Raw genomic sequence first — 27353 nt, 5'->3', positions numbered from 1 at the left:
ACTGTTTTTTAAGTTAATTTTGTCATCTTATAAAGTGCAGAATTCTTACCAGGAATCAAGTTGTTCAAGTACCATCCACATAAGAAGTAAAGGCCTGAATCAAAGAAAATCATCCAGCAAACCCAGCCAAGTGTCCTGCCCACTAGTTCCACAGACTGGTACCTATTATCCCACTGAAGCCCTGGAAGGAAGAGGAAGGTCAGAGTCAGAACCGCTCATCCTCCTTCAGGCAGACTTTGGTGAGGTGAATTCATCAGTTCTGGAGGCCAAGCTGAGCACAACTAAAACAAAAGGAAGGTCAAGGCCTGGGCCCTGTACCTCCTGTGAAATGTTAGCTTCATCTCACCCTGATTCAGGGACAGCAGATGGGTGACCATTATCAATGCCTGAATACCTAACATTTTAAAAAGTTTAAAGTTTGCCTTACTTATATCTATATAGTATCTATCTATCTATCTATCTATCTATATATATATATACTATATATATTACTTGCTTAACTAAAACAATCTATATTTAGGGAAAATAAGCATGTTTTAAAAAAAGATGACGGCTCCTTGAGAACCCAAACTCTAAATTATACTATTCTTCTCGCTCTTGGAAAACATATAAATAGGATATATAGGATCTGCAATAGGAAAGAATCATTCTCTTACTACAATATGTTTGCAAGTTATTGCTGGATTAAGATATAATTTGTTTTAAGGAAAATATTCATCTTCCTCAATTTTCCTATGGTGCTAACCTAGAACTCGATAAAATAAATGTGTTAACATTGTGTACTTGTTGGAATTTGGTCCAAAATATTCAAAGAATCTAACAGTGACCATTTTTCTGCCATATCCTTATGATCCAATTTTGTTTAAAAATCAGTTTGAAGAATTCAGGATAGGTCATTTCAGGATTACTCATCTGTTTTAATACATCTTTAGTGTAGTATAGTTCAGAACAGTTCAACATGTTTTACAGAAAAGTCGGAGAATTTCAAGACTGGCACAAATTAATGAGCTAATGTAATGCTATCTGGAGCTCAGTTTCATATATGGCATATATTTTCCCTGTGTTTTCAAAAACACACCACAAAAAAACTATATAAACATCTAAGAAATATGTGTCTGTTCTGGTCTAGGGTTTTAGTTGACAAAATCTCAATATAAGTGAAAAACGTTGCCAACAAATTTTTTTTTTAATTATTGTAGGCTGAATTAATAGGAATAAAATACAGAGAAAAGAGGAGAGATAACTGCTCTATGCTGGTTAGATCTCCTTCTGGATCATGGCTTCAAGAAGGATCCAGAAACCCTGGAGGTATATCAACAGCTGTCATGTGAAAGAGGTGGTTAGAAAGAGAAACCAGGAACAGTGGGCAGGAAATCCAGGAAGACAGACTGCAGCTCAATAACTGTCTAAGAGACGAGACCCTGCACGGCCCGTTCAGGGGAGAATTCCGAGGGTCACTAATTGACCAAGTGTGTTTCACGGGTGTCACGGGGTAGCCCCAGGCACTGGCTGGGCGGCCGACCTGGAGCACAGGAGGCCAGGATTGTCCTTGTTCCTAAAACCAGGGTAACTGGATGGAGGGAGGGGTTTACATCAGCTAAACCAACGCAAGGATCTCCTTCCAAACCTTCCGCTTTGTAACTAATGCTCTCTACTGTATCGCTTGCAACACGATAACTAAATTTCCAAAAACCTGAGTCACACTTTTTAAAACTGCATCCTCTCACCTGCCTCTTGCCCTTCCAGGAATGTAACCAAAAGTACTCCTTGTCCAAAGGCAGTTGTGGAGAGGAGGTACTGCTTGCAGATGGAGGGGGAGAAGAGAAAAACTGCAAGTTAGTGCCCGATTGGGCCATAGGAAGTCCACAGCCCTAAGTTCAAATCACGAAACCCATTCAGGCTCTTAATGATGCCAAACCATCGCTCCAGGCGGCCACTCCACATCTGAGCCCAAGACTGGGCCGCGCGTCAGCCTGTTCCGAAAAGCATAATAACAAGACAGTTTTTAATGTTAAAAGGAATTATCGCTCTTTACTGTAGTGCTTGAAGTGTGGTAAATCCAATGCACTGTACACAGAAATGTATAACACAGAACAGCGGCAAATGGAATAGAGCAATTTCCTATGTATTTTTATTAAGTGAATGCCCTGGAGCACACTGCAGGCAGGCTGATGGAGACTGCACACGAGAAGAGGGCGCACTGGAGGAAAATGTGATTTCATTTCCAGCGGGGAGGTCTGGTGTTTAAAAAAAAGGAAGCTCGTTGAAAAAGTATCTTACGTTTAAAAATGTAATGTACCAGAGTTAGATCCTTTGTTGGCTAGAAACCATTTCAACATGTAAAAAGGAAATCAGACTTTGTAGACATAAAACCTTAAATCTAAGGATTGAAATAAAAAACAAAAAACATCTGTTGAAATTCAGGCCGGGTGGTCAGTGGCTCTTTTTCTGTATGTAAGGAATACCTGGTGGGGGCACTGAGTGGTCCCAGTTGTCTTCATTATTCTGAAAACATCCAATCAACACACAAAATTACTGACTACCGGTGTGACATAAACTAACGCAAGCTGGATAACATACTGATGAATACCGTGCAAATCTAGGCAGACGAGTCGAGCCGTGGAAACCAGGGCGGACTGAAGGGTTTACTGGTGCTGGAGAAGAGGAATTTGGCTTTCATGGAAGCATTTTACCCCGAGGCCCGAAATGAGCAGAGACCTTCACCCCACCCACAGCAGTGAGGCTGACTGGCCCAGGACAGGTGACCTCTGAAGGCCTCAGGGGCCCCCTGGCAACCCTGGGCGGCTTTGTTCTAATAACTGAGGTATAGTTGTTAGTCCAAGTGAACAACATAGTGATTCGATGTTTTCATAGATTATCTTCCACATAAAGTTACAATAAAATAGTGGCTATATTCCCTGCCCTGCACGTCACATCCTCGGAACATTTATTTCATACCTAGTACTTTGCACCTCTCACTCCCTACCCTATCGTGCCCCTCCCTCCACCACTCCCTCGTACCCACTAGTTTGCTCTCTGTATCTGTGAGTCGGCTTCTGTTTTGCTATATTCGGTCATCTGCTGGATATTCTAGATTCCGCCTTTAAGTGAAAACATACAGCGACTGTCTCTCTCTCTCTGACTTCTCCCACCTGATCCCACCCCAGATTCTCCCTCAGGGACTCCAATCACACTCCCCACAGGGTGCCATGAGGACGTGCCCTGCCCTTGAGCTCAGGGATGCTTACGTGATGACAGGGCTGTGACGCAGGCCCTGAGACGTGGCTCCACCATCCCTTCCAAAGCACTGTGCGTCCTAGTGCTGTGTACTCTGTGTCCCTACTGTGTGTCCCAGTGCTGTGTACTGTGTCCCTACTGTGTGTCCTAGTGCTGCGTACTCTGTGTCCCTACTGTGTGCCCAGTGCTGTGTACTGTGTCCCTGCTGTGTGACCCAGTGCTGGCCCTACTGTGTGTCCCAGTGCTGACCCTACTGTGTGCCAGTGTTGGGTACTGTGTCCCTACTGGGCGTCCTAGTGCTGTGTACTGTGTCCCTACTGTGTGTCCTAGTGCTGCGTACTCTGTGTCCCTACTGTGTGCCCAGTACTGTGTACTGTGTCCCTGCTGTGTGACCCAGTGCTGGCCCTACTGTGTGTCCCAGTGCTGACCCTACTGTGTGCCAGTGCTGGGTACTGTGTCCCTACTGGGCGTCCTAGTGCTGTGTACTGTGTGTCCCTATTGTGTGTCCCAGTGCTGTGTACTGTGTCCCTACTGTGTGTCCTAGTGCTGTGTACTCTGTGTCCCTACTGTGTGCCCAGTGCTGTGTACTGTGTGACCCTACTGTGGTTGGCACTGAGCTCACCAGGTAACAGTCACCAAGAATGGATGAGTTTCTGTCTTCTACGTATTTATAGCACAGACTTGGACATATTCTAATGCTTTTGGGGAGGTACATTCTAAATGGATAGGGGACTCTGACACTGCCAACGGAGAGATCTTTCCAGCTAATGTGATGTAATTCATGATGCTTCCAAAAAAAAAGCTCATTTTTTACTTCTAAAATAGCTTTGGAGATCTGTTTCCTTCCATGTGTGAAACAAAGAGAAACTGAAGTCATGCGCTTCCTTTAGGACACTCCCAATTTCTCCAAGAGTCTTCAGAGGAGAGTCCCTATTCCATGAAAAACACCAGTTTTTCATGGCCCGCCCTTCAGCAAACCCTCCGTGGTGTCAGTGAACCCACCACCGCAAGGCTGCAGCTGAGGGTGGAGTACACGCTGGGGAGATGGGGAAGCCCCACACACCTGACAGTGATGCACTGAAACGTGCTGCGGGGTACACGGCAGCCTTGCTCTGCAGTTTCACAAAACAACGCACTGACGAGGGAGGCCTGCAGGCCGGCACGATGTAGGGCAGGAAGCTGGCCACGCAGGGCAGGCTGCTGCACAGGGCGGCCGAGCTCGCCCGGCCAAAGGATGCGCTCAGGAGGTAGCTCAGTGTGACCACCGACACCCCGGAGTCCAGGAGGAAGAGGACGCCATCCAGGTGCTGCTGGAGGTGAAGACGCCGCCGACCCCGAGGATGAGGGCCAGGGCGGCGCGGCTCACCGTCAGCTTGGCCCCGTGCTCCGGGAGCCGGGCCAGCAAGTGGACGGCGGGGGGCAGGCCCATCATCTTCACGTACTGTCCACACAGGGAGGACCGGTCATCACGGGGTTGAGAGAGGACAGGGCAGGTGCGGCCGGGGGGACAGGCGAGCCGGGGCTCATCCCTCCCTGTGGCCGCCAGTGTGGAAACATGGCCTCGGAGACGCCGCGCTGGACGCTTCCTCCAGAGTCAGCCATTGATGCGAATGAACCCCCTGCAGAGCAGGTTGCTGGCCATGGGGAGGGGAAGAAGGGGGACGAGGGGGCCTGAGAATCACCTCACAGCTGTGAGAAGGCAGCTGCAAAGGGGAGAGACCCCAGACCCCAGCCTGACCGGCCGCAGACTCGCTGCCTTTCCTGGTTTATAGAGCTTTTGTCGGTTTTGTTCCCTCTTTTTTTTGTCATTTGGTTTGTGTTGGTTTTGTTTAGTAACAACAAAGAGAAAAATGAAGGGGGAAACACTGGGCCTTAAGCTCTTCACTTCAGGGGTGACTGCTCAGGTTCTAGAATGTGTTTGCAAAGTAATTCAGTTTGAAGTAATAATACTAAAATTAATCCGTCCACTGAAACGACCGCTTGCTCACCTATAACGTGGTGATACACCAGGGTGTAGGGCTGGTTACTTGGCAGTGAGAGCAATTCATATGCACGCCCCACGCTGGCGGCCCCGGGCAGGGAGCTCAGCACCACCAATGCCCAGTCCCAGGCCTTACGCCTGGGGCCCAGTTGGATGGGGAAGAAACACAGAAACCCAGGAATGCATTCGTGCTACACAGGTGAACAACACGCAGTACAACAGTGCAACTCTAGTCGAAACTGAATGACTCTCTGCACTTTTCCTTTGCTTTAATAAATGAGTGGATACCATGTGCCGGCGTGTCTGCCCAGCTGAACGGGAAGGCAGGTCTTTACCAGGCGCTTTTATGAACTTTCATTCTTAAAAGCAGTTTTGATAGTTTCGAGTTTTAACAACACTGGGACAAAAACAGCAAAGCTGTAAATAAAGAATTCCAGCCGTAAACAAAGACAGGAATTCCGTCCGTGTGTTTGTCTGGGTCGCGTAAACACTGCTGAGTAAGGGACTCTCGTGGGCCCGTCCTCAGCCTCCTTTCCTGTCCTGGACGGACTAGACGTGTCACCTGTGCAGCTCTGCCAGGGCCCTGGGCTTCCATGCAGAGCGAGTCTCCTGGCACGGCGGGACCCAACCAAGCGCACGCGGCGTCCCGTCCATGACGGGGCAGCCGTCAACCCCCAACCCCCCAACGCCCCCTCCCGTCCCCCAGGCTGTTCACTTCCTCCAGCTGGATCTTCCGCTCGTAAAGCAGCCTGCGGACCACGCTGGCCACGGACACCATCCACGTGAGCATCGCTATCAGCGGGAAGAAGGAGCCGACGCTGTTCAAGAACCTGTGGGGACAGTGCGGTCAGCATCCACCACCGCCCCAAGATGCTCGCAGTGAGTCCTGCTCCCACGCTTCGTCCCGCTGTCCTTACGGCCCCAGGGCTCGCTCAGGACCGAGACCTGTCAGACCCTGTGCCTGGGGCAGAACCGCTGTCGGGCGTCCTGATTTATAGGTGTGCAAACTCACAGAGCACGAGGAAACTTTACAGACACAGAGGCCCTCCTCTATGTCTGTAAAGGAGAGAGTCATGAGGGGCCTGGTATTGCATGAGCCCGACTCTGGGGTCCTTGGAGCAACCACCCCGGACCCAGAGAACCTGGACGCTCTGCACATACCTGTCTGAGTGAGGCCATTTAGTACAAATTAAAGAGAATAAGAAACTACAGAAGAGAAGTTACAGTACATGGTGTGTAACTCAGGCCTTTCCTAATCTGCTCCTGGAAACGAGTCCAAATCAACAAGAGAAGGAAAAACTGCCATTGCAATTCTGATACGTGTTTGGGAAGAGATGGCCAAGTATTTGAAAAAGCTGCCAAAAATAATCACGCTCATATAGGAGTCACACAAAAAAGTAGAGACGAGAGGCGTCAGCAGCAAAACCCCACCCTCTGGAGGTCTAGAATGTACCATAAAAACTATACTTAAGGAAGTAGCCACAGAAGTGACTCTCTCTGTTCCCAAATGTGTCACCCCCAAATTCGTGTGTTGAAACCCTAACCCCCCAAAGGGATGGTATCTGGAGGTAGGGCCTTTGGGGGATGATTAGGTTGTGATGAGGTGATGAGGATGGGGTCCCAGGATGACGCTGGCGTCCTCAGAAGCAGAGGAAGACAGACCAGAGCTGTCACTCTCTCCACCCTCTGAGGACACAGCAGGAAGTCTTCACACCTGAGAAAGGGCCCTCGTTATAAACCAAACCTACTAGCCCCTGGACCTCTGGAACAGTGAGAAATAAACGTCTGTTGTTTAAAAAAAATCACTACACTTCCTAAAGGCCAGGGGCACTCTGGGGGCACAGTACAGAGAACAGCAGGTGTTAAGTGGGTGTCCACTGCCTGTTAAACTGGGTGGTGTCAGGAGCCACTCCCACCTGGAGAGGGTCTCCAGGGAGACAGAGGAGGAGGGTTATGTGCAGAGTATGTGTATGTGCAGGAAGCACTCAGTCTTCGTGGCCGTGGGAGAGAGTCTTTGAGCTCTGGGGGTATTCATGTCCCTGGTCCTCACCACTAGCTGGAGCCCCTTGCAAACAACTGGCCAGGAAGACCCGAGTCATTCAAGATGAGTAACAACGGCAACAGAAATCTAGCACGACAGCCACGTGAGAAATAAAAGTAGGTTGAGAGTCTCAGAATTATTAACAAATGAAGAACACATGCCAAAAAGATGGTGAGGTGAAACAGGTGAAAATAGCCAACATCTCTGCCACCAGTTTAAAACTATTTACTAAGGCAATCCCCTATAAAAACACCATACCACAGGAGTGTTACGGTTCAGTGATGAGATGCTGAGGTGGCAGGAAGACACGAAATGTGAGCTGGAAGAGGCTGGGGAGAAACAGAAGGTGGAAGATAGCCGCCAGATGGATAGAGACAGGATGAGGGGCACAACAACGGCAAACGACGCTGCACACACCCAGTGAGAGCCATAAAACACACGTGAGAACGCAGCTGAAGGGACAGAAAGAAAGAAGGAGCTTAATAGAATTAAGGGGATTTTGTTGATAAGAAACACAGGGGGGAAGTCATGCAACTGGATTCCCTTAAGAAGAAAAACCAAATACTGGAAGAGAATAAATTTGTAATGCTAGAACACATCAAGAGTTTCCATTAAAAAAAAAAAAAAAAAAAAAAGCTTAAGTCTTACACATTGAAAGAACTCATCCTGTGCCTTGGAAAACTGTCCTAGAATGGTCAACAATTAAGTGTATCCTAGTAAATTATTGAATTTTCAAGTTATTAGCAATTTGTCAAAATTACCAAGTCAGATAAAAGAGTGAAAATATCAAGGTGGCCTCAGATTTCTTTATACTAACACTGAAAGCCAAAGATAATGGAGCTATTCCTACAAGATACTCAAGGAAAGAGTGAGCCCAGGATTTCATGTCCAGCCAAGCTGTCTTTCAAATATAAATGCTGCAAAGAATTTTAAGCATGTAAGAACTCAGGTTAAATTGTCTCATGAGATCTTCTTAAGGAAATTACTAGAAGACAAACCAGCCCACAGAGGGGTGACTGGTAAATCACAGTGAAAGAATAATGGTAAGAAGTGGATTTACTGCCAGTAAAAATAAGACTAAAACAAAAATGAAAAATAAGATGACAAGACATATTGGAAATGTTTTGTTCCCTGAAATGTAAAAATGATACAACAAACAAAAATTGGAAGGTTGGGGAAATTCTTCAAAGAGGAAGAATGAGTTGGTAAATGCCAAAATCAAAGGCTATTTAACGCTGACAAATGCAGAATATAAGTATAGGCATCTTTAACATACAAAGGAGGACACTGAGATAATAATGTTAACTAAAATTGCATGATAAAAAAGATGCGATGGAAGAAGAGAAATTACACTGTTTTTTTATTGGTCATGGTAAAAAAAAAGGAAAGAAAGGGTTGATATTATTTGTACAAAGTTATAACTATAAGGGAACCACTAGAACAACAGCAGAACATTCCTAAATAATGGTGTAAGTTTAGAAAAATATATTACATAACTAAGACCACATATACCTGAAATTCCATTTCATACTGTTAAACAGCTAACCTCCCCTGTGTATGAAGCTATGTGATGCACACAAGAGACACGCCTAAAACAAGACACTTCAGAAAAGTTTAAAATGCAAGGATGGGCAAAGGCGTGGAAAGCAAACCGTGAATCCAGAGAGAAGAAAGGGGGAAAAAGCAGAGGTCATTAATTTAATTTTATACAAGGTAGAATTACGTCCACAAAGCATTAAGGAAGACCCAGAACACAATTACTCATGGCTCTGCACGAAGTGACTCAGCCCCAAGATTCGAAAGGCCAACACCAGAGGAAAAAGCAAGGGGATGTTCCAGTAACAGGAGACTACAGGTTATCTACCTTAGCTCAGCACAGATGAAGTGGACACAAATAAGGACAGAGAATTCCTAAACAACAAAGTTAATGTGGATAAATTCTGTACTATAAAAATAGGAAATCCGAAATTTCTTTTCAAGGGCCCCATAAATCATTCACAAAAGTTGATTATATAATAGTTGACAGAGAAAAATGCCATAAATTCAAAAAGTGGAAACGATAAACACAGTATTTTCTGATGGCAATGTACAAATTAGGATTTATTAGCAGTATTTGGCAATTTAGGGTATGATGGCAATTTTTGGATTTTGTCAATCTGATTTTTAAAATGCTATCGCAGACTAGTTTTAGTTTGAATTTTTCTTACTATAAGTAAGCTGAGTAACTTCACATGCTTAAAATTCCTGAGAATTTCCACTTGGGAATTAAAAGAAACTTAAACAGCTCTTGGGTCAAGAAGACAGCAGAAACCCATATTGCAAGTGTCTAGAAAACAATGAACTTTTAGCCGTATATCAGATCCATGGGACATAGTTGAAATAATGATTGAAGAGAAAAGTCATCACCTTAGGTCACTACACACATTAAAGGAAAAATACACTAAAAATAATGTATCAAACATGGGTCTCAGGTATCAGAGAAACAGCATAACACAGTGAAGGTATATAAAAGTAAGGAAGTAATAAAAATAAAGACAGAACAAGTAAGTTAGAAAAGACAAAAAAAGATAATTGATAAATAAAGTCCATGTGTGGTCCTTTGAAAAAAGTATCAACGGAACAAGAAAATAATGAAACTGTGTGCACCAAGTGAATTTTTAAAATGCAGAAGGAGGAAGCATGTTGAAGGCAAACTAACCACAGAAGGAGGGGATGAGGGAGAGGGAGAGGAACACGAGTGCTCTGCTCGACCTCAAATCCTCCCCCGGACCTTAGGGAAGAGACTGGTGTCTGACGTGGATGCGTGTGCCCCTCCACCAACTTCCCAACTGGGCGGCGAGAGGTCCTGTGACTCTCATCCCTGGGGAATCCCACAGGGGAGGGTGACTGCGGTTCTCCAGGCTCATACGGTCCTGGTAACCCCTGGTCTGCAAGCTCCCAGAAGGCAAGGACGACACCTTTTTCACCACCAAGTATGACAGTCACGTGCATACATGACACTTAGCAAATGCTCCATAAATGGCTTCAAATGAAAAAACAGCACAAAAACTTTCTCTCTCAGCAAGATGTCATGAGTTCAAGGTCGCCAAACAAACAAACAAACAACAACTGATGCTTTAGAAGAGGGTATGAAGTACGCCTTTTTTCTCTACTTTCTCAACTTTTGATAACCATTTGTTTACAAAACTAACAGTGAAAGGAGAAACATATTAAATCCAGGATGTCTACGTGACCTCAGAGCTAGGACTGTCTGTCACCTCCCTATTATCAGGTCAGCATGGATCAGACAAATGTGCTCCAGATTCTTCCGTGTATTTATCCCTACTCTGGAACCCAAACAAAAGCCCGTCAATAAACTTGGAAATTAGGAAATCCAACATTCTCATTTGTTTAAACCTTTTTAAAATGTTACTCTGATCTTCATAAACATTTCGTTGTCTCCATGCCTTTTTCTGAAGGTGGCAAATCCCTGACTTGCATTTTAATAACTCTTATTAACAGTGTTCCTAGGTGGCTTGTCTCTATTAGCAACGTCAGACAGAAAAGGATGAGCCTGTTGGATCAAAATCCCATATACAGGGACAGCCACGTGGAGAAATCAGCTTTTTTTTTTTAACATCTTTATTGGAGTATAATTGCTTTACAATGGAGTGTTAGTTTCTGCTCTATAACAAAGTGAATCAGTCATACATATACATATGTTCCCATATCTCTTCCCTCTTGCATCTCCCTCCCTCCCACCCTCCCTCTCCCACCCCTCTAGGTGGTCATAAAGCACCGAGCTGATCTCCCTGTGCTATGCGACTGCTTCCCACTAGCTATCTATTTTACGTTTGGTAGTGTATATATGTCCATGCCACTCTCTCACTTTGTCGCAGCTTACCCTTCCCCCTCCCCATGTACTCAAGTCCATTCTCTACATCTGTGTCTTTATTCCTGTCCTGCCCTTAGGTTCCTCAGATCCATTTTACCCAGCAATCCCACTACTGGGCATATACCCTGAGAAAACCATAATTCAAAAAGAGTCATGTACCACAATGTTCACTGCAGTTCTATTTACAATAGCCAGTACATGGAAGCAACCTAAGTGTCCACTGACAGATGAATGGATAAAGAAGATGTGGCACATATATACAATGGAATATTACTCAGCCATAAAAAGAAAGGAAATTGAGTTATTTGTAGTGAGGTGGATGGACCTAGAGTCTGTCATACAGAGTGAATAAGTCAGAAAGAGAAAGACAAATACCATATGGTAACACATATATATGGAATCTAAGAAAACAAAATGGCTCAGCTTTTGTTTTTGTCTCTTGAGATGCATGACTCCAGTGCCAGTGCAGGGTGGTGGCCAACCCCCAGCCCCTCCCCACGTCACCCCGGCTCTGCCTCCTGCCCTTCTCCCTCCATCCATCCCCCACCCCCAGGACCCTGATCCCGGGCCCAGGACAATGCGGGCGGGGGGTACTGCTGAGAAGGACCGAAGCTTTCTCCCCACCCCGAACCTTGGGCCAGCGGGCTGATGCAGGTCCTTCCCGGCACGGGAAGGGGTGAATCAGGGACCCTCAGGCTCACGTCTGGGCTGTGTCCTCCCACCAGCCTGTGCCGGAGTCACGCACAGAAGGGTGCAGCTCCCCAGCACCCTGTCATCCTCCTCTTGCCCAGTCCTGCTTGCTGACCCGTTGGGGAAAGTCAGGGAGGAGGGGGCTCGTGAATGCACCCCTCTCTGAACACAGCACCGCCCGGAACATTGCCCGGGTCTCGGCTCCGAAGCATCTTACACGGAAGGACGTCCCCAGGGTGAGCGCTGCCCCGAGTCCCTTCGACTGAGCTTCCCCTCACTCTCACCCTGAGAGTGTCGGAGCTGCAGTCACCCGCTGAATCACCCACTTCAACTCATGAGTGTTCTCAGATGACCCGACCTACGAGGTCACCCGCCCCAGGCCTCTGGGAATCCCTCCATCCCTGCATGTGGGTGGCACAGGCCCAAACTATAAGGATTTGGGCTGAAGAGGAAATAAGCTTCCTCTGATTCCCTAGTTCAGATGGGAGGAATCCCCCGTGAATATTATTTGTCAAATTTATTCTGAAGGGTATCTGAAGCTACAGATGCCTGGTGTCAAATCTAACTGACCACATTATCTCCACAATTGTTCTTCTATCTAGATGGCTCAGCCTTAGGAAATTAAAAAGGAGAATGGATCGTCTCCAAATGCTCTTTGGTGGAATGGCTATATAAAAGCTCCAGGATTTTTCTCCACCTGGTTTCCAAACGCAGGGCCTCTCCCACTGTCAGAGGCCCTCAGGAGCTCGGTCCCACCGGGTACTCACAGGTGGCTGGTATGACACGGCTACGGGATGGCCTGCACCTGTACGGCCGGGTTCCGGGCCTCCTGCCCCATCTGCACTGAGATGATAGCTCTTTCGATCATGTCTTGCAATGGGACAAAGATGTAGTTATACTTGAACCCATCGGCTGGGAGGCTCTGAGGGTGGAAATTCCAGAAAGGGTTCTTCACCAGATCTGTCCTCAAACTGTACAAAATGCTGGTCCTCATGCTGTACGTAACCTGGAGCGGCAGCTGGAGAGATTCTGAGCTGAGGTTCTTACCCGCTAAGGAACTGTTAAAAATGATACCTAAAGTCAGAAGAGGACAAACAAGCGGTCAGCACAACCTAGGAGCGGCTCACACCACATCAGCATGGGTCTGACCGGACGCCCCAGGACACTCAGCTCAGCGCCCCCGCTGAGAAAGGGCCGCACCCCAGGGAGGGGAGGCTGATTTTCTGTGTGACACAAGTCCTCGGTGGTGAGGTAGCACTAAGGCCTCCCAATTCCCAACTCCCTCCTAAAATTAAAAATACTCTTTTTCATTTTAACAAAACCACATGGTGGTGTCATTAATACAAAGAAATTACTTGTTTTGCATTTTTGCAGGACTTGAAAAATTACATGAGGCTGCACAAATAATAGGATTTCCTTGTCTGTGATTACAGATGTCCCTAAGAACCGATGTCTTTGGATTCTGTGTTCTGCCACAGGAATTCTTCGCATTTCATATACAGAGCTGCTTGTGGGCTGAATTCTGCCCTCCCAAAATTCCTAAGTTGAAGTCCTCACCCCTAGCACTTCACCATGTGACCTTATTGGGAGATTGAGTCTTTACAGAGGTGACCAACTGAAAATGAGGTCACAGGATGTGCTCTAATCCAGCATGACTGGTGTACTTAGAAGATGGGGAAGTGCAGACACAGACACGCACAGAGGGAAGATGAGGGAGCAGACAGCCGTCCATACGTCGAGGACAGAAGCCTCAGGGAGAGCCAGGCCTGCCCACACCTGGACTCCAGAATTATGAGAAAAGAAATTTATGCTGTTTAAGCCACCTAGGCTGCAATTCTTTGTCACAGTAGCCTTAGCAAACTAATACAAAGCCAAATAAAAACAATTCACTGTTTATTCAAAAGGAATATGAGAATACATCATATTTATGTTGAATAAGTGAACAACTGATCAATAGACTTGAACTGGCCACTGTCTCTTCTCCCTGACCCTAGGACATCCAGATATACCTGATAAAAATAAAAGGGATGGAAGAAATCAGAGTACAGCTTTAATCAAGAAAAATATAACCTATCACGTGAGATTTAACTATAAACTGGTAAACTAGTCCCGTAAACTGGTAAACATGGATACAGGGAATAGCACTGGGCCTCGGATGACGTATGAGGCCCATCTTTTCACCAACTCAAGGGGACCAGTTCTGCTTTGTTCGTTTTACCCAGAAAGCACTGTTTTCTGTCGGTGATAAGACATGTTTGGGGAGAAATATGCAAATATTGCCTTTATGAGCGCATGTGTGTTCACTGAATACTTACTGGCCAAGAAGCTGTTCTTCCGCATGAGAGCCTGTGAGGTCGCCTCCAGGGAGGTGGCGGAGGTCAGGCCCCGGAAGAGGGTCAGTAGGACACAGAAGGTCAGGTTGGCCAGGATGCGGCCCAGGGAGCGGAGGCGTCCAGCGCCCATGCAGTTCAGCATCTGGCCCAGCTTCCCTCCTGAGGACATGGAAACGAGGACATGGCAACTTTTCTCTGGGCACAGCGCATATCCTTCCCAAGGCAGGGACTTTGCAAATAAATTCCTTCATGAGAAAATTTATTCAGAAGAGTCAAATTCCGTTCCACGCAAAATTTGCTACTTATTTGCTGAGTGCAAACTCCACCTTTCCTATATGGTCCCTGTAATGCTGATACTTACATGTAAATGGAAAGGAAACAGTTAAATCATAGAGGGTGAGGTTGCAGACCACAGCAAGTCAACATCAGGAGCCAGAAAGAATGAACAACAGAGGGAAGGACGTGTGAGAGACACGGCTGGAGTAACCCAGCTCCAAGCACAGAGGGTGGCCCTGTCCCCCTCAGTACCTGCCTACTGGGCAGCGGTGGCAGCAAAGGGGACAAGATCCAGCTTTGTCCCCATAGCAGCTCTCCTGTGATTCCATGTTTACCCTGGAAAGTTATCTTATCCGTCAAAGTTTGTTTCTTCATCTGCAGCGTAAAGAAAGCAGAATCCCCTGCGGGATTGTCGTAAGGATTAAGCCAAGTACCTCGTGTGTGTGTAAGTGCTTACTGAGGGCATCCTGTTGTCATGGTTACAGCTGCTGAAGAGGAGAGCTAGGCGCCAGCCAGTTATCCTAATTTAATTCCTCCCGATGAAACTAAGCTCAACAACTAGAAAATAGGAGACCAAAAAGTGCGTTCCACGTTCTGAGGGGCTCTGAGTGTTTGGGATTTTTGTTTTCTTGTTTTTGATAGAGAATTGGAAAGTGTTCAATTTTACAGGATGGGGCAAACTGGGAGCATTTCTATATTGCTGATCATTTGTCGTTTGAATGTGTGCTCTACAGGCTCACCCAGTAAGTTTGTGGACGACTTCACTGTGTTAATTCCAGAGGCTTCATGGAATAAGGAGTGACCTGGCCTCCGCAGAGTGTGGCTTTAATTGTGTTCCAGGGACAGAACTAAAGCTGCTTAAAAAAGGCTTTGCACAGTTGAATCGTTCATATAATTGAATGACTATATCCGTGTGTGTGTATATGTGTATGCGTGTGCATGTGTGCGTACATGTGTAACGTCAGGAATTAGAAAAGCAGCTCCACACAAAAATTCCATGGGCTTTAGCACCCCTTGCAGAGGTCCTTGCCCGAGAAGAAGGCAGCAGCCACTGTTTGGTAAGAGCTCTCGCTCAGTGGAGGGAATGTAACACAAGTAGTTGCTCAAGTCTCCACCACATGTCCTCTGACTCTGGACTCCTCAGTGCCCTCCCCGACCCGACGGGGGCGCTGGGGTGGGGGGCACCTCCACAGGAAAGGATGGAAAATAGGACAGGGACACAAAGGTCCATCGTGAGAGGACTAGACCAGGCCGCTTCTCTCTCCTGTGTCCCCATCAAACGTAAGAGGTCGTTAAAGACAGGCCAAGAGGAAACACACAGGTCTGTGGAGCAGAAGGTGTGGGAAGGCCCCAGCTGGCAAGGGCAGCAAGAGTCGGAGGCTCACACGTGCACGGGGTAAAAGACTCTGCAAGGATTTCAGCCGAGCTCTGGCCACCAAAAGCTGTGCATTGTCCCCATTTGGCATCTACAGCTGATGACCTGAGACACGCTGGCGTTAGCCATGGCCAACTAGGGGGTTTGAGATCCCCTGTTTCTAGCCCTAAACATGATGTCCAACAATTGCCTCCATCCTATTGCTTTCATCTCTTCTAAATGAGGGACGGCTTCCCAACATTTGGGGCCAGAGCTATATGTTAGGGGAGGCTGTCCTGTACATCACAGGGTGCTTAGGAACATTCTTGGTTGGGAGCATCTCACCAGCTGCGACAACAAGAAATGTCTCCAGACCTTGCCAAATGCCCCAGGGGACAAACTCCCCCTCAGCTGAGAACCACTGATGGAAACAGAGTCCCGGTAAGCTCCCTGCACATGAAAAACATCCTATCAGGCTTCAGTGCCTCATTCTTAACCTCAACAGACAGTTAAGGAAACTCTCCAACATGAAAGACAGAACTCAAAATAAATGAATAGAGCTAGACCTTCAAGATGACAGAGGAATAAGATGTGGAGATCACCTTCCTCCCCAGAAATATATCAAAACTACATCTACATGTGGAACAGCTCCTACAGAACACCTACTGGATGCTGGCAGAAGACCTCAGACCTCCCACAAGGCAAGAAACTCCCCACATACCTGGGTAGGGCAAAAGGAAAAAAAAAAAAGAGAGAGACAAAAGAATAGGGATGGGACCTGCACCAGTGGGAGGGAGCTGTGAAGGAGGAGAGGTTTCCACACACTAGGAAGGCCCTTCACAGCAGAGACTGCAGCTGGCAGAGGGGAGAGCTTTGGAGCCACGGAGGAGAATGCAGCAACAGGGGTGCAGAGGGCAAAGCGGGGAGATGCCCACACAGAGGATCGGTGCCGACCAGCACTCACAAGCCCAAGAGGCTTGTCTGCTCACCTGCCAGGATGGCGGGCCTCGGAGGTCAGATCCCAAGGAAAGGACTGGGGTTGGCTGTGTGAACACAGCCTGAATGGGGCCAGTGCACCACAGCTAGCCAGGAGGGATTCTGGGGAAAAGTCTGGAACTGCCTAAGAGGCAACAGACCATTGTTTTGGGGTACACGAGGAGAGGGGATTCGGAGCACCGCCTAAACAAGCTCCAGAGACGGGCACGAGCTGCAGCTATCAGCGCAGACACCACACACGGGCATGAGATGCTAAGGCTGCTGCTGCCGCCACCAAGAAGCCTGTGCAGCCCGCCACTGCCAGGGCCCCGGGATCCAGGGACAACTTCCCCGGGAGAACGCACGGCGCACCTCAGGCTGGTGCAACGTCATGCCGGCCTCTGCTGCTGCAGGCTCGCCCCACATCCGTACCCCTCCCTCCGCCCGGTCTGAGTGAGCCAGAGCTCCCGAAGCAGCTGCTCCTTTAACCCCGTTCTGTCTGAGTGAAGAACAGAGGCCCTCAGGTGACCTACATGCAGAGGTGGGACCAAATCCAAAGCTGAACCACAGGAGCTTTGCAAACAAAGAAGAGGGAAGTTTCTCCCAGCAGCCTCAGGAGCAGTGGATTAAATCCCCACAATCAACTTGATGTACCTGCATCTGTGGAATAGCTGAATAGACAACGAATCATCCCAAAATTGAGGCGGTGGACTTTGGGAGCAACTGTAGACTTGGGATTTGCTGTCTGCGACTGACTGGTTTCTGGCCTCATGTTTACCTTAGTTTAATATTTAGAACTTATTATCATTGGTGGATTTGTTTACTGATTTGGTTATTCTCTTCCATTTTTTCTTATATATAGATACATATTTTTTTCCTTTTTCTCTTTTTGTGAGTGTGTATGTGTATGCTTCTTTGTGTAATTTTGTCTGTATAGCTTTGCTTTTACCATTTGTCCTAGGGTTCTCTTTGTTTTCTTTGTTTTTTTTTTTTTTGTTTTTTTATAGTATAGTTTTTAGTGCTTGTTATCATTGGTGGATTTGTTTTTTGGTTTGGTTGCTCTCTTCTTTCTTTCTTTCTATTTTTTTCTCTCTTTTCTTCTGAGCCATGTGGCTGACAGGATATTGGTGTTCCAGCTGGGTGTCAGGCCTAAGCCTCTGAGATGGGAGAGCTGAGTTCAGATCATTGGTCCACCAGAGACCTCCCGGCTCCACGTAATATCAAACGGCAAAAGTTCTCCCAGAGATTTCCATCTCAATGCTAAGACGCAGCTCCACTCAACGACCAGCAAGCTACAGTGCTGGACACTCTATGCCAAACAACTAGCATGACAGAAAAACAACCCCACCCATTAGCAGAGAGGATGCCTAAAATCATAATAAGGTCATGGACACCCCAAAACACACCACCCGATGTGGTCCTCCCACCAGAAAGACAAGATCCAGCCTCATCCACCAGAAGACAGACACCAGTACCCTCCACCAGGAAGCCTACACAACCCACTGAACCAACATTAGCCACTGGGGACGGACACCAAAAACAACGGGAACTACGAACCTGCAGCCTGCAAAAAGGAGACCCCAAACACAGTAAGATAAGCAAAATGAAAAGACCAGAGAAACACACAGCAGATGAAAGAGCAAGATAAAAACCCACCAGACCAAACAAATGAAGAGGAAATAGGCAGTCTACCTGAAAACGAATTCAGAATAATGATAGTAAAGATATCCAAAATCTTGGAAACAGAATGGAGAAAATAACAAGAAACGTTTAACAAGGTCCTAGAAGAACTAAACAGTGAACAAACAAGGATAAACAACACAATAAATGAAATCAAAAATTCTCTACAAGGAATCAATAGCAGAATAACTGAGGCAGAAGAATGGTGAAGTGACCTGGAAGATAAAATAGTGGAAATAACTACCGCAGAGCAGAATAAAGAAAAAAGAATGAAAATAATTGAGGACAGTCTCAGAGACCTCTGGGACAACATTAAATTCACCAACATTTGAATTATAGGGGTACCAGAAGAAGAAAAGGAAAAAAAAAGGGACTGAGAAAATATTTGAAGAGATTATAGTTGAAAACTCTCATAATATGAGAAAGGAAATAATCAAGTCCAGGAAGTGCAGAGACTCTCATACAGGGTAAATCCAAGGAGAAACATGCCAAGACACATATTAATTAAACTATCAAAAATTAAATACAAAGAAAAAGTATTAAAAGCAGCGAGGAAAAAGCAACAAATAACATACAAGGGAATCCCCATAATGTTAGCAGCTGATCTTTCAGCAAAAACTCTGCAAGCCAGAAAGGAGTGGCAAGACATAATTAAAGTGATGAAAGGGAAAAACCTACAACCAAGATTACTCTATCCAGCAAGGACCTCATTCACATTCAACAGAGAAATTAAATAAAACCTTTACAGACAAGTAATAGCTAAGAAAATTCAGCACCACCAAACCAGCTTTACAACAAATGCTAAAGGAACTTCTCTAGGCAGGAAACACAAGAGAAGGAAAAGACCTACAATAACAAACCCAAAACAATTAAAAAATGGTAATAGGAACATACATATCAATAACTACCTTAAATGTAAATGGATTAAATGCTCTAACCAAAAGACATAGACTGGCTGAAGGGATACAAAAACAAGACCTGTACATATGTTGTCTAAAAGAGACTCACTTCAGACCTAGGGACACATACAGACTTGAGATAGAGGGGATGGAAAAAGATATTTCATGCAAATGGAAATCAAAAGGAAGCTGGAGTAGCAATTCTCATCTCAGACAAAATAGACTTTAAAATAAAGACTATTACAAAAGACAAAGAGGACATTACATTATGATCAAGGGATCAATCCAAGAAGATGATATAACAATGGTAAATATTTATGTACCCAACGTAAGGGTTGCACCTCAATACATAAGGCAAATGCTAACAGGCATAAAAGGGGAAATCAACAGTAACACATTCTTAGTAGGGGACTTTAACACCCCACTTTCACCAATGGACAGATCATCCAAAATGCAAATAAATAAGGAAACACAAGCTTTAAATGATACATTAAACAAGATGGACTTAATTGATATTTATAGGACATTCCATTCAAAAACAACAGAATACACTTTCTTCTCAAGTGTTCAAGGAACATTTTCCAGGATAGATCATGTATTGGGTCACAAATCAAGCCTTGGTAAATTTAAGAAAATTGAAATCATATCAAGTATATTTTCCAACCACAATGTTATGAGACTAGACATCAATTACAGGAAAAAATCTGTGAAACATACAAGCACATGGAGGCCACACAATACACTACTGAATAGCCAAGAGATGACTGAAGAAATCAGAGAGGGATCAAAAAATATCTAGAAACAAATGACAATGAAAACATGACAACCCAAAACCTATTGGATGCAGCAAAAGCAGTTCTAAGAGGGAAGTTTATAGCAATGCAATCCTACTTCAAGAAACAAGAAAAATCTCAAATAAACAACCTAACCTTACACCTAAAGCAATTAGAGAAAGAAGAACAAAAAAAACCCCCAAAAGTTAGCAGAAGGAAAGAAATCATAAGATCAGACCAGAAATAATTGATATTTATAGGACATTTCATTTAAGTCCATTGTGTTTAATGTATCATTTAAATAAATGAAGGAAACAATAGCAAAGATCAATAAAACTAAAAGCTGGTTCTTTGAGATGATAAAAAAAATTGATAAACCACTAGCCAGACTCATCAAGAAAAAAAAGGGAGAAGACTCAAATCGTAGAATTAGAAATGAAAAAGGAGAAGGAACCACTGACACTGCAGAAATACAAAAGATCATGAGAGATTACTACAAGCAACTATATGCCAAAAAAATGGACAACCTGGAAGAAATGGACAAATTCTTAGAAAAGCACAGCCTTCCAAGACTGATCCAGGAAGAAATAGAAAATATACACAGACCAATCACAAGCACTAAAATTGAAACTGTGATTAAAAACTTTCCAACAAACAAAAGCCTGGGACCAGATGGCTTCACAGGCGAATTCTATCAAACATTTAGAGAAGAGTCAACACCTATCCTTCTCAAACTCTTCCAAAATATAGTAGAGGGAGGAACACTCCCCAACTCATTCTACAAGGCCACCATCACCCTGATACTAAAAACAGACAAAGATAGCACAAAAAACGAAGACTACAGGCCAATATCACTGATGAACATGGATGCAAAAGTCCTCAACAAAATACTAGCAAACAGAATCCAACAGCACATTAAAAGGAACGTACAACATGATCAAGTGGGGTTTATCCAAGGAATGTAAAGGTTCTTCAATATATGCAAATCAATCAATGTAATAAAGCATATTAAAAAACTGAAGGAGAAAAAGCATATGATCATCTCAATAGATGCAGAAAAAGCTTTCAACAGAATTCAACACCCATTTATGATAAAAACCCTCCAGAAAGTAGGCATAGAGGGAAATTTCTCAACATAATAAAGGTCATATATGACAAACCCACAGCCAACATTGTCCTCAATGGTGAAAAACTGAAACCATTTCCACTAAAGATCAGGAACAAGACAAGTTTGCTCACTCTCACCACTATTATTCAACATAGATTTGGACGTTTTAGCCAACGCAATCAGAGAAGAAACAGAAATAAAAGGAATCCAAATCAGAAAATAAGTACAACTGTCACTGTTTGCAAATGACATGATACTATACATAGAGAATCCCAAAGATGCTACCAGAAAACTACTAGAGCTAATCAATGAATTTGGGAAAGTAGCAGAATACAAAATTAATGCACAGAAATCTCTTGCATTTCTATACACTAATGATGAAAAATCTGAAAGTGAAATTAAGAAAACACTCCCATTTACCACTGCAACAAAAATAATAAAATATCTAGGAATAAACCTACCTAAGGAGACAAAAGACCTGTATGCAGAAAACTATGACACTGATGAAAGAAATTAAAGATGATACAAACAGATGGAGAGATTTACCATGTTCTTGGATTGGAAGAATCAACATTGTGAAAATGACTATACTACCCAAAACAATCTACAGATTCAATGCAATACCTATAAAACTACCACTGGCATTTTTCACAGAACTAGAACGGAAAATTTCACAATGTGTATGAACACACAAAAGACCCCGAATAGCCAAAGCAATCTTGAGAAAGAAAAACAGAGCTGGAGAAATCAGGCTCCCAGACTTCAGACTATACTACGAACCTACAGTAATCAAGACAGTATAGTACTGGCACAAAAACAGAAATATAGATCAATGGAACAGGATAGAAAGCCCAGAGATAAACCCATGCACATATGGTCACCTTACCTTTGATAAACGAAGCAAGAATATACAGTGGAGAAAAGACAGACTCTTCAGTAAGTGGTGTTGGGAACACTGGACAGCTACATGTAAAAGAATTAAATTAGAACACTCCCTAACGCCATACACAAAAATAAACTCAAAATGGATTAAAGACCTAAATGTAAGGCCAGACATTGTCAAAATCTTAGAGGAAAACATAGGCAGAACACTCTATGACATAAATCACAGCAAGATCTTTTTGGACCCACCTCCTACAGAAATGGAAATAAAAACAAAAATAAATAAATGGGGCCTAATGTAACTTAAAGGAAACCATAAACAAGACAAAAAGACAACTCTCAGAATGGGAGAAAATATTTGCCAATGAAGCAACTGACAAAGGATTAATCTCCAAATTTACAAATAACTCATGCAGCTCAGTATCAAAAAACAAACAACCCAATCAAAACATGGGCAGAAGATCTAAACAGACATTTCTCCAAAGAATGTATACAGATTGCCAACAAACACATGAAAGGATGCTCAACATTACTCATCATTAGAGAAATCAAATCAAAACTACAATGAGGTATCACCTCACACCGGTCAGAATGGCCATCATCTTAAAATCTACAAACAATTAATGCTGGAGAGGGTGTGGAGAAAAGGGAACCCTCTTGCACTGTTGGTGGGAATGTAAATTGATACAGCCACTATGGAGAACAGTATGGAGGTTCCTTAAAAAGCTAAAAATAGAACTACCATATGACCCAGCAATCCCACTCCTGGGCATATACCCTGAGAAAACCGTAATTCCAAAAGGGTCATGTACCCCAGTGTTCATAATTCAAAAAGAGTCATGTACCCCAGTGTACATGACTAGCCAGGACATGGAATAGCCAGGACATGGAAGCAACCTAAGTGTCCATTGACAGATGAATGGATAAAGAAGATGTGGCACATATATACAATGGAATATTACTCAGCCATAAAAAGAAATGAAATTGAGTTATTTGTAGTGAGGCAGATGGACCTAGAGTCTGTCATACAGAGTGAAGTAAGTCAGAAAGAGAAAAACAAATACCATATGCTAACACATATATACGGAATTTTTAAAAAATGGTTCTGAAGAACCTAGGCGCAGGACAGGAATAAAGACGCAGACGTAGAGAATGGACTTGAGGACACGGGGAGGGGGAAGGATAAGCTGGGGCAAGGTGAAAGAGCAGCATTGACATATATACACTACCAAATGTAAGATAGACAGCTAGTGGGAAGCAGCCGCATAGCACAGGGAGATCAGCTCGGTGCTTTGTGACCACCTAGAGGCATGGGATAGGGAGGGTGGGAGGGAGACACAAGAGGGAGGGGATATGAGGATATATGTATATGTATAGCTGATTCACTTTGTTATAAAGCAGAAACTAACACTCCATTGTAAAGCCATTATACTCCAATAAAGATGTTAAAAAAATAAAAAACAAAAACAATGATCAAAAATTGAACCTAAAGGTAGAGATGACATTTTTTTAATACAGGTGAGAAATTCAAGGAAATGACAGGAAAATACCTGATATGTGAAAGAAGACTATCTGCAGACTTAAAAGATCCATTATTAAAGTCAGAATGATGGACAACTTGCTGAAGACAAACAACTAGAAATTATGGATGATTTTTTTAAATCTGTGTGAAAGCTTCCAACAGCTACCAAGGCCACAAGGACTTGACGGTCTGAGGCCCTCAGGAGAGGGCACAGGAGTCTGGTACGTGGGATCCTAAGGATGGAGAACCTGAGCCTACTGGGTCCTGCGGGGCCTGAGTTCAGGGACTCGGGTATGAGGGTCTAGGAAACACCCCAGTTTTATCTGAGATCCCTCCTCACCCTGACAGGACTACAGCAGCAGAGGAAAAACTCCCAGTAAGACTGAACCTCCATCAATCAACTCAGCCTCTGATCAGATTCAAGGACGTGGTCCCAGCCTAGCTCTCTGCAGGGAGCAGAAAAACAGCATCAAGAGGAAAACAGCACCATCAAGGAAGAAAAATTTATTCCTACAATTTTCATACACAACGTCTGGTAGTCAATGAAAATATGATTAGTATTTCTGAATTATTAAATATGATTAATATTGCAGTTAAAATATGCACATCAAAAATCTTTGAACACAATTACCGAAAGTTAGATGAAAATAGGGAGAATTTCAGCAGAGAACTGAAAACTATTTTTTAAAAGAATCGAGTTATAAGCTTAGATTGGGAAATGTGATAACTGAAATGAAAAACCTACAGCTGAGGAGATAATTAGTGGATTTTTTAAAAGGTAAGGAAAAAATATGTCAAACTGAAGCACAGAGAGAAAGAAAAAGATGGGAAAACAAGAGAATAGGATATAACCAGCATATGGACACGGAAATTTTTTCGTGTTTAATTGGAGTTTCAGAGGAGAACGGAGAGAACTGATCAGAAGTAATATTTTAAGAGATAATGACCAAGACTTTCCCAAAATGTAAGATATCAAGACACTGATTCAAGAAGTGCTAAGTGCTGGAAAACCAAAGCGGGAAACTCGTGATGGAAAACACACCTCAGTAAGTCAGAGTGAGATGCTGTGGGGAGAAAAAAGAAAAAATTTAAATACAGACAGAAGAAAATATAAATATCTCACGTTCTCAGTAGAAAATAAAATACAGCCTCAAAACAACTAAAGCCTCAACTAACAGAATTAAAGAGAAATAGACAAATCCACAATCAAAATAGGAAATAAAAACACACACTTCTAATAACTGATAGAACAGGCACACAAAAATCAGCAAGGATACAGAGGAGACGCACCCTCCAACCTAGAACTGCTACACGCAGGATGCAAAGCTGACCATGTGGGACGTTAACAAATTTCAAACAAATGAAATCATACCAACTGTACATTCTCTGACCACTGCGACCTAAAGCTAGAAGTCAGTAACACAAAGATAAATGGAAAATCCCAAATATTTCTAAATTAAGCTATAAACTTTCAAATAATTAGAGAATCAAAAGAATTACACTTCACTGAATGATAATGAAAACAGAACATATGACAACCTGTGAGATGCAGTTAAGGCAATGCTCGGAGGGAAAAGAAGGGTCATGAATACATACAAGTATAAATTTAAATACATGAGAAAGAAGAAAAGGTAGAAATCAATCATCTAAGTATCTATCTCAAGAACTTACCAAAAAAAGAGCAGGGGGAGGTGACAAACCAAAGAAAGTAAAAGGCAAGAACCAATAAAGAAGAAAGCAGAAATCAATGAAATAGAAAGCAAACATAAAAAAGAAACAACAAAGCCAAATATTCATTTTTTTGAAAAGACTAATAAAATTGATAATTCTCTGACCAAAAAAGGAGCGAGACAGAAAACACAAATTAAAGTTATCAAGAATGAAATACAGAATGTTTTTCACATATCCTTCAGATATAAAAGTGAATTTACTGAGTAAAATTACTCAGGAAATTTTCCTCTCACGCACCCTTTTCCATAATTCTGAATATGAAGCAAGAAAACATGGTAATAAAGAAAAATGGGAGGATGGAGAAGGTAGGAAACGTAGCCTCCAGTGTGGGAGAAGAGACGGACACAGAGGTAGGCCGGCCCAGTGGGAGGGGAGGGGGGGACCTGGCTGGATGTCTGCATGAACAAAAGGACCCCAAGTCAAGGGGACATGTTGGCAAACTGGGGGTAGGGGTGGGCGAATGGACAGCAAATGTTACACCTGAGAACAAGGTAACACGAACCTCTGGGGAAGGGGAACCCTGGGAAAAGGAAATTTCATTCTATGTACCACGTGGCTCTGCATTGGGTGACATGTATCCAGTCCCAACGCTTCACGACGTAACTAAAATGGACACATAACCTTCATGGGGCGGGGAAAATGACCTGGAGAAATCAATGATTATTCCTAAAATGAATAGATCGAGAAACACTAGTGTAAGCACAGTGTTCAAAGATGTAGCAACCAATCCAGAAGAAACAGTTACACAAGTTTAAAGCAGTTCACGCTAGGGACCCTCAGTAACAGAGCCAATTTCTATGAACAGTTTACAAAATGATATGGACAGTATGACCATTTTTACAAAAATACATGCACCTAAGTTCATATAAGCCATATAATTACTTCTGAAAAATTACTCCAAGGCTTTTACAATGACTGTCTCTGAGGATGAGATTATGGGTAGATTGCTTTTCTGGTTTATTTGTATTTTCTATCACTTCCACAACAGACAATTACTTCTGTAATAAGCAAAAAGTTATTTTTTAAAAGTTAAATAATCAAGAAAAACAAAAGCATGATTGGGTAAACATTCCCAGGAACCGCATTAACGTACCTTCAAGTAGTCATTCTGCCCCAGTCTCCAGCGACTAGGAATAGGCAATTTCAGAAGGATGCCCAGAGTAAGGTGAGTTAACTCTTTAACCAGGGAGTTACAAAAGGAGACGTGCATCTAGAGGGTGCCCAAGCCACCGGCACACCTGCGCCATGGACAGGCCTGTGTTCACACCTGGCCTGCTCCCAGAGGGCTGTGCAGAGTCAGATGGAAGATGACCATCATTCTCCACCTCAACAAGAGGGGCTTCACCTTGGGTGGGGCAGTGAGAAGGGAGGAATCACACCTCACAGGTCTCAAAATTCCATCTGAATCCCACACTCTGGGTCCAGACACATTTGTAGGAAAAGCTCAGTGTCTGAATTTCTGTTACTGTTTTTCCCGCGAACTTTATAATAGAAGTTTACATGAGGGAAAACCTGTTCAAAGGTGGTGTGCGTTCTCAGCGAGGAGCTGGAGGATCCCTGGGCCCTCTGGCCCCGAGGTGACATGCCAGCGGGGCTGCAGGTGCAGACTAATAAGAGCCTCTGCGGCGGGACAGAAAACCTCTGGTCCTCACCCCACAGCTCAGGATGCAGCCGCTGCTGTAATGAGCTTTCCAGAACTACTGCGTTTGTAAGTGTGCTTTAACTTCGTGAAAACACCATTCAAGGCAGTAACATTTATTTATTTACTTATTTATTTACTTATTTATTTTTGCGGTACGCGGGCCTCTCACCGCTGCGGCCTCTCCCGTTGCAGAGCACAGGTTCCGGACACGCAGGCCCAGCGGCCATGGCTCACGGGCCCAGCCGCTCTGAGGCATGTGGGATCCTCCCAGACCGGGGCACACACCCGCGTCCCCTGCATCGGCAGGCGGACTTTCAACCACTGCACCACCAGGGAAGCCCAGTAACATTTATTT

At 44.1% G+C, this 27353-nt stretch overlaps 1 protein-coding gene across 1 annotated transcript in view; it reads right to left on the bottom strand.

The window, feature by feature from the left end:
- Positions 1-27353, bottom strand: part of LOC307191496 (ATP-binding cassette sub-family A member 13-like) — a gene marked incomplete at both ends in the record, with an annotated part of 76072 nt that overhangs the window by 24657 nt on the left and 24062 nt on the right. Inside the window, 6 exon segments of the mRNA XM_079931625.1 lie at positions 4301-4547; positions 4604-4678; positions 5934-6048; positions 12615-12745; positions 12830-12897; positions 14139-14315. Coding sequence (XP_079787751.1) covers positions 4301-4547; positions 4604-4678; positions 5934-6048; positions 12615-12745; positions 12830-12897; positions 14139-14315 — 813 coding nt within the window.

This window comes from Stenella coeruleoalba, assembly GCF_951394435.1.
Source record: "Stenella coeruleoalba genome assembly, chromosome: 9".
Lineage (NCBI taxonomy): Eukaryota > Metazoa > Chordata > Mammalia > Artiodactyla > Delphinidae > Stenella > Stenella coeruleoalba.
Note: the sequence above shows the minus strand (reverse complement) of the source record. Positions and strands in the feature narration are given on the sequence as shown.